A 14,176-nucleotide genomic window follows, 5' to 3' on the forward strand; every position below is an offset into this window, starting at 1 on the left:
TTTCTCTGTCGTTCATCTTTTACTGCTGCCTATGTGTAAATGATAGCAGCACGGCATTAGGATGGGCAGGGAAATGGGAAATTTAGCTTTTCTTTCCGGAAAGCAGGGAGGAGTGGCAGAAGCTCCAGTTTCCTGCCAACAGCCCCCATTTCTTTTATTCCATCATCGTAAAACAATATTTATGCAAAACCACCAATTAAAAATGTTACCGGGACTGGGGCATTGCCTGCATGGGTTTGTATTGGTTTGGCCACATGAATCATTGTCCTTGCTTCCTGCTTGTAAAGGCTTTTTCAGTTGGGTTGGCGCAAAGGCTTGTTCCAGCCGAAGTGACCCATAGGGACGCACTGATTCTGACAAAATCATGTCCAAAAAAAGAAAAGAAAAGAAAAAAGAGAGGAGAGGAGAGAGGAGAGAGGAGAGAGGAGAGAGGAGAGAGAGAGGAGAGAGGAGAGAGGAGAGAGGAGAGAGAAGAGAAGAGAAGAGAAGAGAAAAGAGAAGAGAAGAGAAGAGAAGAGAAGAGAAGAGAAGAGAAGAGAAAAGAGAAGAGAAGAGAAGAGAAGAAGATGCAAGGTTTAGATACAGTCAGCCAGAAAAACATTTCATTTGCTTATCCGGAAGCAGCACTGAGGTTAGAAGCATGTTTTATTTTATAGGGAAAACACCTCACAGTCAGCAACAGGCATTGGCTGAGGCTCTGTTGCTCTTCATATTAGGATGATTATGATGGTTTATATTTCACTTTGGGGGAAATGCTGCAGTTTGGAATCCCAGCCAAGTTCAGCATGCAGACATGTTTCCATGCTGCGGGCATGGGCAGCGCTGTGCCCACCCCAGATCTGCAGGGCATTCGAACCCTGCTTCGAACTTCCTGACCGCACTGAACAGGCATCAGCCTCTCACAGTGATCACTGCCCCCATTGAACAAGTGCTGCCCCCAGTTATTACATTGAGCATCTCCCGCATTTAATGTGTTGCTCGTTTTAACACATGATTAAGCCGTAAGTTGTTTACGCTGCCACCACATTCATGGAGCGGTGGGAAGAGCCTGCAGCAGTGTCCTGTAAAAGCATAACACCCCCTGAGTCTGTCCAGAAAAACACTTTTTTTTTTTTCATTGAAAAATAGGCTGCAGCTATCGCATGCCCATGGGTACAAGTTCCTACATTTGTAAACAAAACTGCTCCATCTTGAGCAAAGCCCCTGGCACCGGGTAGAGGGGGGAAGAACCAAAAAAAAATATGCTAAAACACTTTTGAATCACAAAGGTTTATAGCGTTTTTTTTTGGGGAATGGAAAAAAAGGTCTGTTTATATTCCCCCCATCATGCCACCCAGAGGCCTGACAGCCATGGACGGCTCGTGGCCGAGTCAAATGCTCACACTTGAAGCTCTGCTCTGTAAATATTTTATGAAGCATCTTTTGAGACTCATAAATCCTTGTATGTGTGCGTGCGTGTGTGTGTGCGTGTGCTGAAGAAGCTGAGAAAGGCTGTAATCCCACTGCCAGCCTGTCCAGGAAAAGAAAAGAAAAGGAAAGAAGAAAAGAAAGAAGGAAAGAAAGAAAGAAAGAGAGAGAAGGAAAGAGAGAGAGAGAGAAAGAAAGAGGAAGAGAGAAAGAGAGAAGGAAAGAGAGAAAGAGAGAGAGAAAGAGAGAGAGAGAGAGAAAGAAAGAAAATAGAAAGAGAAAGAGAGAGAAAGGAAAGAGAGAAAGGAAGAAAGGAAGGAAGAAAGGAAGGAAGAAAGGAAGAAAGAGAAAGAAAAGAAAAGAAAAGAAAAGAAAGAAAGGAAGGAAGAAAGAAAGGAAGGAAGAAAGGAAGGAAGGAAGAAAGGAAGGAAGGAAGAAAGGAAGAAAGAGGACAAACTGAAGTTATAATGACCAAATTGGAGAGGGCTGCTTGGAAAATCTGACTCGTTCAAGAGAACAAAAAAAATAGAAAGAAAACAATGTTTGCAGGCAACAGCATGCAGGCGAATGTGCTGCTGGGCTGGGGCTGCACAGATTTTGAGTGCAATTTCTTGGAGATTGGGTGTATGTTGCCTGCTTGCGTAGTGTATGTGGGAGAGTTTCACTGGCTGATGCTTGCTTTAAAGCCCCAGCTTGAAATCCCAAGCTCCCAAAAGATGTACTGTACTCATTTCTTCATTGTTAAATGGAAGAAGAAACAGCTAGGAAATGGGATGCTGAGGGTGCTCAACCCCACTGAATGGTTTGAGCGTCTCACAATTACCTCCTGGTAAGAAATACCGTGGGAAAATAAACCCAGCCACACTTCAAACTGGAAAGCCCACAATAAAAGTGAAGACCAGAGTGTACAGTTTGCCTGCCTCCAGAAAAAAAAAAATAAAAAAAATCAAGCATATATATAGATGTGTCTTTCCCCATCTCTCTTTCCTAGAAGGCAATACCAATGATGTGAAGTCCAGGAACACTAATAACTGTTGCTTCAGCTGCTGCTGGGGATTTGCGGCAAGGGAAGGAGGGAGCTCAGCGGTGCTAGACAGCTGTGGAGAAAACAGTCTTCATAGTCTCATGTTCCCTCTCCCAGTATCATCAGACAAAAAGAGAAGCAAGTTTCTAAAGCACGGTGAGTATCTGCCTGTAGGCTCAGAAAGCTGGAAATAATTGATTTTACAGGGCTGGTTCAGGCACCTTCATGCACTGAAGACAAACCTGGCTGTGATGAAGCTCTTCAGCACGGAAAGCTCCAGCTGCTGCATTTGCAGGGTTTTGGTGTATCCAAGACATTTTTGTTACCCTCCCAAATTGCAAACTGCACTGGGTGGGTGAGGATTTGTTTCTCCCAAGCTCTGCCTCGCCTCTTCTCTCCACTCTCTTATGGCCCTGGTGGCTCTGCTGGGCAGGGGTCCCATGGATGCAAAGTCTGTGGGTGCTCAATGGGGCTGCAGACAGCAGCTTCACCCTCTGCCAGGACAGCAGTTTCCTGTCCCCTGCACTGGGCTATTACCTAAGCTCTGGAAATGGTTGGGGTCAGTGGCCACTGCCCTTTCCCATCCCCAGCAGAGGGAGAGAACCCTGCACCGCTCCCCGTGCCCTGCCAGCACTGCTGAAGGCTGACCACCCCGAGCCTTAGATTGCAAAGTTATACTTACACCCTGCCCCCAAAACTCAATTTTTTATGTTATTATCTCCCCAGTTCCCCATGAGGATCAGCCTTTTGCTCTTCTTTGGGGGAAATACCCCTCTAAACCTCTCCCCTTCCCTGCTTTTTGAACCATCTCTGCCCAAAAGAGTCAGCTGGAAACATTTCAGTCTGACTCCTGTCACCTTTGGGTAAAAACAGGGGAGGTTTGGAGGAACTGAGGCATTTTCATATCATCTTTGTGAGGGACTGAAGCAGCCCTTGCACTGGCATATGGCATTTACCCAAGTGGGTGCAGATGGGAAAAACCTTTTGGGCAAGGAGGCTGCAAACCCCAGCACCAGCGTTCCAGGACTGAGGCTTTTCAGTGCGGTCTCCCAGCCCCAGGCCCTGGCACAGACTTCCAGATGTTTCCTTCGATTAAGTTGCCTCTTCCAGAGTTTCCCAGTTGCGGTGTCAGCTTTCCCATCCCGTAACAAATTCAGCCTGTGCATGGCTCTGTGTCACCCACAGGCATCCCTGCGGGGTGGTTTGTGCTATATTTTGTCCTGCCGTCCCCGCGTCCCTACCAGCCCCTCCTCGAGGCCCATGGTTTAAGCCTGGCTGGGGGCCAGCTCCAACAAAGCCCCATGGTATCCTCAGGCCTGAATGCTTCAAGGACACACAAATTCGTATTTTTTGTCACGCTCTCAAAGGCTGTGGTACAATTTGGGGGCTGAGGGTGAGGTCAGCATTGATAAAACTGCTCTCTGCATATGTATTTAGCCTTTGCTCCTTCAGCCTCAGAGGCTGGCTGGCCTCGGGATCAGCAGGAGCCCTGTGGCTCCCCCAGGTCTCCCCCAGGACCCTGGAGACCCTGGGCCTCATGGAGGGATGAGGCTGACCCAGTCAGGATGTCTGCTCTGGTATTAACACTGATGCAACTGGGTACAACACCATGGCAGCTCCACCGAGAGCAGGGAGCCAAACATCTCTGCACTTGATAATCAGTCATAAACCAAAAGCAATCACCAGCAGCAACCACGCTCATAAAAGCCAACCTGCTCCCACTGGCCTCGAGCTCCCAGAAAAACCCCAGGCTCAAGCACAAAAGGCAGGAGTTGATCCCCCTGGTGCTGCCATTCCCTATCCAGAGTCCAAAAACCTGCAGGATGCGTCTCTTTATAACAGGTATCAAATGACTGCAGGAATCTATCTGCAAAGGCAGTCAGGCTTATGAGGCTGACAAGGCAATAATGGGATTTCTTGCAGCTGTTCCACAGAGCAGGCTCTCCCAAAGCACACCCTGGCAATGGCTGGAGGGGCTGCAGCAGCAATAGCCGTTAAGGGGGATGGATACATTATGTTTGGGTTTCCCTGTGGTTGGAAAAGGGTTTATCCACAAGGGGAAATAGCCCAAACTGGAGAGAATTGGCCCTCTCTGCAGGCAGAACATCTACTGAATGCACGTGTCAAGCCCTGTCCCCATGGCTGCCTATGACAAACAGTACAAAGCTCTTTCAGGTGCTCTCCTGCAATTCAACACCTCCCTCCATCAGTACTCATTTTGACACCTCAAAGCTGGCCACTGCTCTGAGGTGAGGTGGCGTCACCTGTCATCAGCCACAGAGATCATTTTGCCTTGCAGGAATGCTCCTCCTGCTGCAGAGCATGCCTCCCTAGCCTGGGGCTTCCCTTCACCATTGAGGAGTTTTTCATGCTGGGAAAGGCATTTCCTTCCACTTGAAAACTGCTCTAGGTTGCAAAAGGTTCTTCCTCACAACTCAGCAATGTGATTTACATGCTTTGGATTTACAAACTGAAAATTTCCAGATTTTTTTTTTTTCTTTTCACTCTCTTGACATACCCCCAGCAGTTGTTTTAAATCCAGTCCCTCCGCTGCCCCTCTTCCCTGCAGACCACCAGGGTAGCTGGCTCCCCTTCCATCCCCACACTAGAGGGGCTTTCCCCACCCAGGCTCTGCAAAAATGGTTGTGTTTCCTCGCTCCCAGGGTGTGTTGCCACCACAGTGTGGCATTGCCAGAAAGTGCCACCAGTGCCAGCTCTGACACGGTCCGTACATGGGGGAAGGCATCTCAGCCCAAGGCTGCAGGGCCATGCTTTGTGCCTTCCCAGAACAGGCTCTAGAAAGGCATTTTTAACCTTTTTTTTTTTTTTTTTTTTTTTCAACTTGGGGATGTCCTAAACCAGCAGGTAGGAGGATGTTTTTCCGTTAAGTGGTTCTTGGTGATATATTTTTTTTTTGGGGGGTGGGGGTGGGGGTGGAATTTGTCCCTTTGTTCTTTGAACTGATGCAATCCTGTAATTTCAGCAGCTCATGGTGAAACATTGCCTCCTTGTCCTGAGCTCCTCTGTAAACCAACCCGAGTGAGGACCTAAATCAACCTGCTCCATAGCACTGCGCTGGGTGGGCTCCCAGCGCTCCTGCTATGCCTACGTTTCATGACAGATAACAATGTTCCTTGATCTCTTGACATCACCAAGCAGTATAGTTTATTTCTGAGGAGACCACTAAGGCAGCTTGATGGAAGCTTAACCTTTTTAATGACATTGCTGCATTGTAATTTCCACTCAGCCTGCCTTGCTGACATGCTGTTGGTAATACTCACTTGTTGCTAGTGGGTTCGTTACGGAGAATTTCAGGCAGTCCAGGGCACGTTTCACTCCAGAGGGCCACAGGCAGCCTTGGGTGCAGCTCATGGCAAGGAGTGGCAACCAGCACCCCCAGCCAGGTGAGGGGCTGTGCAAACAGTTCTTGGGGGTGTGCAGTGAAGCCCCTATTCACAAGCATTGGCTTCCCCATTGGAAGGGAGGTTGCTTAAAGGAAAGAGATCCAAGCTGGAACTGAATTGGCTGTTTGTTAAGACATCTATTGAATGTGCAGAGTGATCTCAGTAAACACCAACACCAAGCCTCCAGCAGGACTAAAACTGCATGTCCAGCCCCAATACAACCTACATTGCTGTTGTGGTTTAACCCGGCTGGCAGCTAAACACCACACAGCCGTTTGCTCACCCTCCCCCCTCCCTCTCTGGGATGGGGGAGAGAAACGGGAAAGTGAAGCCTGTGAGTTGAGATAAAGACAGTTTATTAAGACAGGAATATAATAATAGCAATAATAATAATAGTGATAATGATAATGATAATTAATAATAATAATCTGTAAGAAACAAGTGATGCACAATGCAATTGCTCACCACCCGCTGACCAATGCCCAGCCTATCCCCGAGCAGCAGGCCCCCCACCCCGGCCAGCCACCCCTATATATTGTTTAGCATGACGTCAGATGGTATGGAATACCCCTTTGGCCAGTTTGGGTCAGCTGTCCTGGGTCTGTCCCCTCCCAGCTCCTGCTGCACCCCCAGCCTGCTCGCTGGCAGGACAGAGCGAGAAGCCGAAAAGTCCTTGGCCTGGTGTAAACACTGCTCTGCAACAATTAAAACATCAGCATGTTATCAGCGCTCTTCTCATCCTAATCCAAAACATAGCACCCTACCAGCTACTATGAGGAAAATTAACTCTGTCCTAACTGGAACTAGGACAATTGCAAACTCCCCTTCCTCTCCACAGCACATCCCTTCAAAACAGGCTAGCAAAAAATACTACAGGTGATCTGAAGGTGTTCATGGGGCTTTACACTGTGGTGTCTTCCAGGGAAGGCTTTTTATATGATGTTGGTTAAAGCCATGAGCAAGCTCCTCTTGTCTGTGTTCACACATGCAGCACAGGTCAGCTCTAACAGCTCCTGTAAATTTACATTTGCTTTTTTTAATGGGAACATACTTTTCAAGCAGCTGGACTTTGTGCCTGCATGCGCAGGGCCCTGTTGCTGCTTGGTTTAATCAACCACTCCATTTTGTAATCAGTTTTGCTGGCAGTGCCAGAGAAAAGCAGTGCTGTAAGCCAATGCTCAAAGTTGAAGCTTTCTCAATGGCAGTCTTAAGGCAGAAGGATTTAACCCTGGGACAGGTGTCATCTCCCAAATCTAGCAAGAGCAGTGAAATGAGCAACCATCCATTCCAACTCCCCAGTGCCACCCATCAACAGGAAGAGACTGCTCACTGAGCTCACCTGTAGAATATTATTTATCTCTATTTCAGATCCATACCAGCTCAGTTAATAGTGTTAATATCTGGAATTTCTCCACTTGCTCTGAACTGAACAGGCTTTAAAGGTGGGAAGAACATCAGGGTTGGCTGATGCATCCAAGAGCTATGGGCTAAAGGAGGAGGGAGGTGTGTGTCTGTAGGCAGCCAAAGCAGGGGCAGAAACAATTATTAGGCAATAAAAATTCATCAATTTTTATTGATGTGACAAGTATATTGATCTTATTTTAAGGAGTTAGCAAGCCCATGGCTAAAGACGATGTGGTACATTTCGCTACTTGAATTTTCAAAGGGGTTCACTAAGTTCCAGCAAAGGTTCTTCAAGACTCTAACAGTGGGAGGGGATAAAAGTTCAGATTTCAGAGTGAAGGATTTACTTTTAGGCTTGTGATGATCAATATATTCAACCAATCTGCAAAGCAGAGGAAAAAAAAAAAAGGGTGGTGGTGGTGGTGGAAAAGGCCACTAATGAAAATAAGGGACTCTCAATCCTAAAGCTAAGGTCTTGCGGATGGACCATCTGATATAGCATGACTGCAAAAGGAAATGTACAGGGAATTCTTTGGAAATCTTTACTAAATGCTACTGATGGAGAAAACAATTATATCTCTATACACAGAGCTGGACTTTGAGCTGACTTTCCTCATGGAAATATCTTGGGGCTAGGACAGACCTTTGAAAACCTCAGCTCTGGGCTCAGCAGCAACTGGGGAAACACACTGGATGTCTGGAGGTATCAGCAGGGAACCTGGGAAGGCAGAGCTGGATCCCCCATCTCCAAGCAATGGGGCTCCCCAACTTGGAAAGTTTCCAGTGGTATGACCTGAACAGCAGCAGGAATCTTGATAGAGGTCAAACACAGAAACACACGGCCTAGAGGCATCAGCTGCTGCCAGAAGTTGCCATGTCCAGGCACACGGGAGGAGGCAGCACATCACATGGCCCTGCTGAGCATCTCCTTACCACAGGGTGCTACGGGTGCTCAAACATCACAGTGCTTTCAGGGGCATCCTCAGCACCTCACCTACACCATTGTGCTTCTGTCAGACCCTTTCTCAAACCCACGCTGCCTTACTAAGCTGTCCAAAAAAAACCCAGACTTGTAAAATAAAGTGAGTAGTTTCCAGCCTGTTGAGCATCTTGATGCAGCACCCCAGAGGCAGTCAGGGAGGGCCTGAGGCAAACCAGGGTCATGACCTGGCCATCCTGCAGCAGCAGGCAGCCACACAATGTGGCTGCCACTTTCAGTGGGACTTTTGCACAGTACAAAGTCCTTGAAACAGGTTTATGATCTATATATTGCTATTTCACCCACAGAATTGCAACCCCAGCAAGGAACAAATGATCACAACAGAGCAGAGAGCTGAGCAAACAGCAGTTACACGAACCACTCAGACAGATCGGGCACAACCTGGTATCTGGTCTCTGTTGTCTGCAGGAAGTGACAGGCTCTGCAGACCTGCAGGGCCCAGCCGGTCACCACCACAGGCTTCAGCCACTTGCGCCACTGAAAGTAGTGCTGGTATCGCTCAGTGTCCCTGCTCAGCTCCCACAGGTACCGTGCCAGGTCACTGGCGCTGGGAAAGTCATCGACATGGATGAAGGAGTCAGGGGGCAAGAAGCGCTCGTAGTTTTCTCGGGGCGGCCCCAGCACAACAGGGACAGTGCCAGAGGACAAAGCGTTCATCCAGAGCTTCTCAGTGATGTAGTCTTCGTGCTGTGAGTTCTCAAAGGCCAAGTAGAAATTGTACTGGGACACAGTGGGAAGAAGCTTGTCCCTGGGCAGGGGCAAGTGATGCTGCCCATAGACATCCACAGCGATGTATTTCTTCAGCTCCTGGTAGTACTTTACCCGGCGGGAGCCTACTTGCCAATTGCTCACTACCCAAGCTACCATCTTGGTCTTGGATGGGATGTTGAAGGGCTGGGGCTGGCTGAGGAGCTGCAGGTCCCCGTAAGGGCTGAAGATGTCTGAATCTCTTCGGTATGACATAGTCAGGTTGAAGAGGTTGTCCATGGCACCTAAGTTTGGAGAGTGACTTGGAGACTCCAAGTTGAACCAGATCCAGCGCTGGGATGGGGGTCTGGGGATCTGGGCCAGTCTTTTTGTGTCCCAACATATATCCCTGTGATGCATAATCACAGCATCTGCCTTTTGGGACCAGCTGCGGTTGACCGTGAAGTAACAGTCTGGTGTGCCAAATAACTCTGAGCAGTTTCTGAAATTAAAGTGTTGCCCGAAGGGCCAACTCCACAGCAGGATGGTCAGCCTGTGCTCACTCTTTGGTGGGGTGCTGGTATTTTCAGCAAGAGGCATTTGAGTAGAGAGATGGGAACTGTGATCTTCTGGCTTGGGAGTCCTGAACTGATGAAGAGAAACAAAGAGGCAGGAGCTGAATACGAAGCTGAAGAGGAAAAAGATGAGGAATTTCTTCCATGAGATCTTCTTCCCTTCCATGAGCTCCATGAATGGATCTGCAAACGCCACAGACAGGGCACTGAGTGATGGGTACACACTGACCCCAGCATGGCCATGGCTCTGGGTGCACTGCGTAGCTGGGGGTGGGGTGGGGGGGTGGGGGAAGAGGAAGGGGGGTACGCAGAGGGGCTTGGGCAATAGCAAGAAGACCTGAGGTACATTTACCTCAGGGAAACCAGCTGATGTGATCTTTTTGGATTTCAGTAAAGCTTTTGACACAGTTTCCCATAGGATCCTACTGGACAAAATGTCCAGCATACAGCTAAACAAAAACATCATGCGATGGGTGAGCAATTGGCTGACAGGTAGGGCTCAAAGTCTTGTGGTAAATGGGGCCTCATCAGTGTGGTGGATGGTCACTACTGGGGTCCCTCAAGGCTCCGTTTTAGGGCCAGTCATCTTCAATGTTTTTATAAATGATTTGGATGGAGGACTAGAAGGTATTTTGAGCAAATTTGCCGATGACACTAAACTTGGAGGAGTTGTAGACTCTGTTGAGGGTGGAAAGGCCTTGCAGAAAGATCTGGACAGATTGGAGAGCTGGGCGATCACCAATCACATGAAGTTTAACAAGATCAAGTGCTGGGTACTGCACCTGGGAAAGGGTAACCCTGGCTATACGTACAGACTGGGCGACAAGACGCTGGAGAGCAGCCCCATAGAGAGGGATCTGGGGATTGTGATTGACAGCAAGCTGAATATGAGCCAGCAGTGTGCCCTGGCAGCCAGGAGGGCCAACCATACCCTGGGGTGCATCAAGCATGGCATTGCTAGTCGGTCGAGGGAAGTGATTGTCCCGCTCTACTCTGCGCTGTTGCTGCCTTAACCTCGAGTACTGTGTGCAGTTCTGGGCACCCCAGTACAAAAAGGATGTGAAACTGTTGGAGAGTGTCCAGAGGAGGGCTACGGGGTTGTTGAAGGGCCCAGAGGGGAAGAGGAGCAGCTGAGGTCACTCGGCCTGTTCAGCCTGGAAAAAAGGAGGCTGAGGGGAGACCTCATCACGGCCTACAGCTTCCTCACGAGGGGGAGTGGAGGGGCAGGCACCGATCTATTCTCTTTAGTCACCAGTGATAGGACCCGTGGGAATAGCGTCAAGCTGTGGCAGGGGAGGTTTAGGCTAGACATCAGGAAGAGGTTCTTCACTGAGAGGCTTGTTGTGCACTGGAACAGGCTCCCCAGGGAAGCAGCCACTGCACCAAGCTTGTCGGACTTTAAGAAGCGTTTGGACTGTGCTCTCAGTCATATGGTCTGAATTTTGGGGTAGACCTGTGTGGTGCCAGGAGTTGGACTCGATGATCCTTATGGGTCCCTTCCAATTCCGGATATTCTATGATTCTATGATTCTACCTCCAGCATTCTCTTTGCAGACAGGTCACCACTAGAGCACCACACACAGGGTGCCAGCACACCCACACTCCCATGAGGCACAGATGTCTTGCCACCGACCCCAGCCTTTCCTTCACCACCACCCACCACCTTTTCTTGTCAGCCCCTTTCTGCCACCACTCATTTCCCATGAGGAAAGTTCCTCAGGCCCGTGTGACATGATGTGCCCTGCACGGACACCGAGGTGCCCACAGCAGTACCTGGGGCCAGTGCAGGCCCACGGTCCCACTACCCAGCTCTGCTGCAAGCCTCAGCAGCCATTTACTCCAGAAACCCCGCACCCTTTCTCACATGCTCTGCTGTCATTGGCTGGCAGGACCAGGACATGCAGCAGCCTTGAAGGCCTTTCTCCACACACGTACATGCAAGGGTGGGGCAGCAGCGCCATTTTGATTTTGCTGCCATTTTAGAAAAAGGCATCGCCCTTTTAGGACAAGGTGCCACCATTTTTTGCTGCCATTTTGTTAAGCAGCATGCCTCTCTGTGACTGGTTGCTGTCTATTGCTTGGCGCTGGGGATGCAAAATGAATTTAGCTTTCTTAATTAGCAGTCTTTAACATTTTTTTTCTGTTTGGCTTGCCTATAAGCCAAGGACTCAGAATCAACAGACCCACCATCCCTTTTATTACCGCCATCCTGCTACCCCACTGTGCTCAAAAATAATCACGGTCCTTGAGTACTAAAACCATTTGCTTACTGTTGCATTCTCCCCCCAAATGGTTTATCTGTACTAACTAATGGTGTTCTTTGTAACTGTGTTTTTCTTCAGTGTCCTGTGAATAGTAGGGCACAGCCAGCTCTTATGTGACTACCTCCCATGATGTCTGACAGCCTCTGTCGTAGCACAAACCTTTGCCCTTTAATCACCAGCTTCCTGCTAGCTGCCCTTCTGTACCGATAATAGTTCTGGTTTTTCAGCTCTGCAACACCCACATTGCTCTCACTGATTTACTTGCTCTTTCTGCAGTTGCTGTGGTCTCCAAGAGCATGGGGCTGCAGTCTGTGTCCCAAAGTCTGGGTCTTGTTGCTTTTACAGTTCTTAGAGAAGTTTAACAGGACAGATTTGACTGCATGCTTGTTTTTCTACTCCTTATTCGCAGCATTGACCTAAGGACAAAGAAACACATACAGCACCATCCTGCACCCCACAATGGTTTTACAGGTAGCGGTAAAATTTCCAACAACAGGATTTCTGGAAGAAGCTGGCGGGACTGGCACCTTTCACTTCTTATCTTGTATATCAGTTGCACCTATACTACTGCTAGGCTTGATATGAAAGTACAGAAGGAAAAAACACCTCCCTGCAAACAGAGGTGAAAGGAGATGTCTTCAGATCCCCCCTCCTGGATGCGCCCAGTGCCCCTCTCTCTTCCAATATCTATCGAAAAAAGAAAAGAATGTTGCAACTCACCTCTAGGCTTGGTCCTGGTGTGAAAGTGAATTGTGTAGGGGAGTACTGAAGTGAATGACACAACCAGGAAAAGAAAAAAGTAAAGCAAGGACGTGGGGAGGGATCAGTGGCGTGTTCTAGGTGTTCCGCTGCACCTTGAACTGAGTGTGCTATGAGAACTGAGCACCTTGAACTGAGCTGCTACGAGACATACGTCACCCAATAATGAAGACCATTATGGTCCTGAAGCCAGGACAGATTCCTCTGACAAATTAAAGAACAAATAATAATAAAAAAAGCAGCCCTGACATTGCTTGTGGTTAAAGCGTAGCTCATGACTGAAAGCACCTCTACACATGCACTAGTTTGCTTCCTTTGCAGTCTCAGGCCCCAGGATTTACATGTGATATGCTTTCTTCTGCATCTTGTGTCACAGAAGGACATCTCTGTTTGGGAAGGATGGGGAAGGCTAGCTAGTAGAGGTCTAGGCACCAGGTCTATGAGCCCCCCTGCCAACCAACAGACTTCATGACACAGCTGCCTCCATTCCCATGCCAGGTCTTATCTTCTAGCCACCTTTCCAGGACCTTGAGCTGAAGCACATCATGAGACTGATAACTTCAGGGATCACTTTGAGCTTCAGAGAAGAGCACCTGAGCAAGACTGGCTAGGGGATCCCTCCTGTGTTCAGCAGCACAGACCTTGCTTTGGAGTGTCTCCAGCCCAGGTGAATATGCATTGTACATCACGGTCTGTGGACATGGAGAGGCTGTTTGTTCGCTATGGCCAGAGTGAATTGATCTAGCATCGAGCTTCGCTGCACTTGGCTGGAACAAAAAAAGCCATTATGTGTTATTATCAGGCTTAAATATAGTCAACAGTAAATATGGATAGTTGGTGGAGGATGAAATTCACAGAAAGTTTTAATGAAAGTTTGGAGTGTTTTGGGTGGGCAAAGGGATTGCAAGTGGGCAGTAGGGGTGTGTGGAAGATTTTACAGTTCTATCAGTAGTTGTGTGTTTCCTGGGACAGAGCTGGAAGTCCCCTGAAGTGTGTCCAGGTGCCTCCTGCAGACCTGGGTGCACTCCAGCACAGATAAGAGCAAAAAATATGCCATGGAATGAGGATGGGGGACATAACTCATGGTTTGCTCACCCTGAGGTTTTACAGCTCCTCATCTAGGCCCAAGAAGGCACCAGCCATTCGACTTCTCTGCCTAGAACTCCACACATGAGGAACTGTGACTTCTTGCCCTTTCCCTATGACAAAGGCTACACCTATGCTAGTAAATCATACAGCATGAGGGCACAGGCTCTGGGTTAAATTCATCCAGAGGCTAAAATTTGGAATGGCCCATGGTTCAAGTCTGGCCTGATCCAGCTAGCACTATGCCAGACACGACTCAGATGCTGTTTGGGAATTACAATAGCAAGCAACCATTCCCTAAAGGTAGTTTGCATGTGGATACTCCTTGATGGCAAAAGGATTTCTTTAGTATGAGCCCAGCCCAGCCATACTGGTTAGCCTCAGGAGACTAGACTTGTCCTACGAGGGTAGATGCAGTTCAGGCACTACTCAGCTTTCTTCCTGAGGCTATATGAGTTCTGCAGCCGGCAGCACAAATGCAGACCCCTGCATACACAGATGTCCCCAGATGCAGTTTTATTCAGGGCTGTGGAGGAGAAAGATTTGAATTTTCACACACTGTAGGA

The 14,176-nt window shown here is 48.6% G+C and overlaps 1 protein-coding gene across 1 annotated transcript; it reads right to left on the reverse strand.

The window, feature by feature from the left end:
- Positions 1 to 7,647: 7,647 nt before the first annotated feature.
- LOC106048410 (3-galactosyl-N-acetylglucosaminide 4-alpha-L-fucosyltransferase FUT3-like) lies at positions 7,648 to 9,915 on the reverse strand. The gene has a single exon (XM_013200304.3). It carries the CDS (start codon positions 9,674 to 9,676, stop codon positions 8,588 to 8,590), a length of 1,089 nt encoding a protein of 362 aa, XP_013055758.3. The 5' UTR covers positions 9,677 to 9,915; the 3' UTR covers positions 7,648 to 8,587.
- Positions 9,916 to 14,176: the final 4,261 nt, after the last annotated feature.

The sequence above is a fragment of the Anser cygnoides genome, chromosome 27 (genome assembly GCF_040182565.1).
Source record: "Anser cygnoides isolate HZ-2024a breed goose chromosome 27, Taihu_goose_T2T_genome, whole genome shotgun sequence".
NCBI lineage: Eukaryota > Metazoa > Chordata > Aves > Anseriformes > Anatidae > Anser > Anser cygnoides.

Excerpts from the sequence above, each read along its gene's own strand:
- LOC106048410 (XM_013200304.3), bottom strand. The coding sequence starts at position 9,676 with ATGGAGCTCATGGAAGGGAAGAAGATCTCATGGAAGAAATTCCTCATC.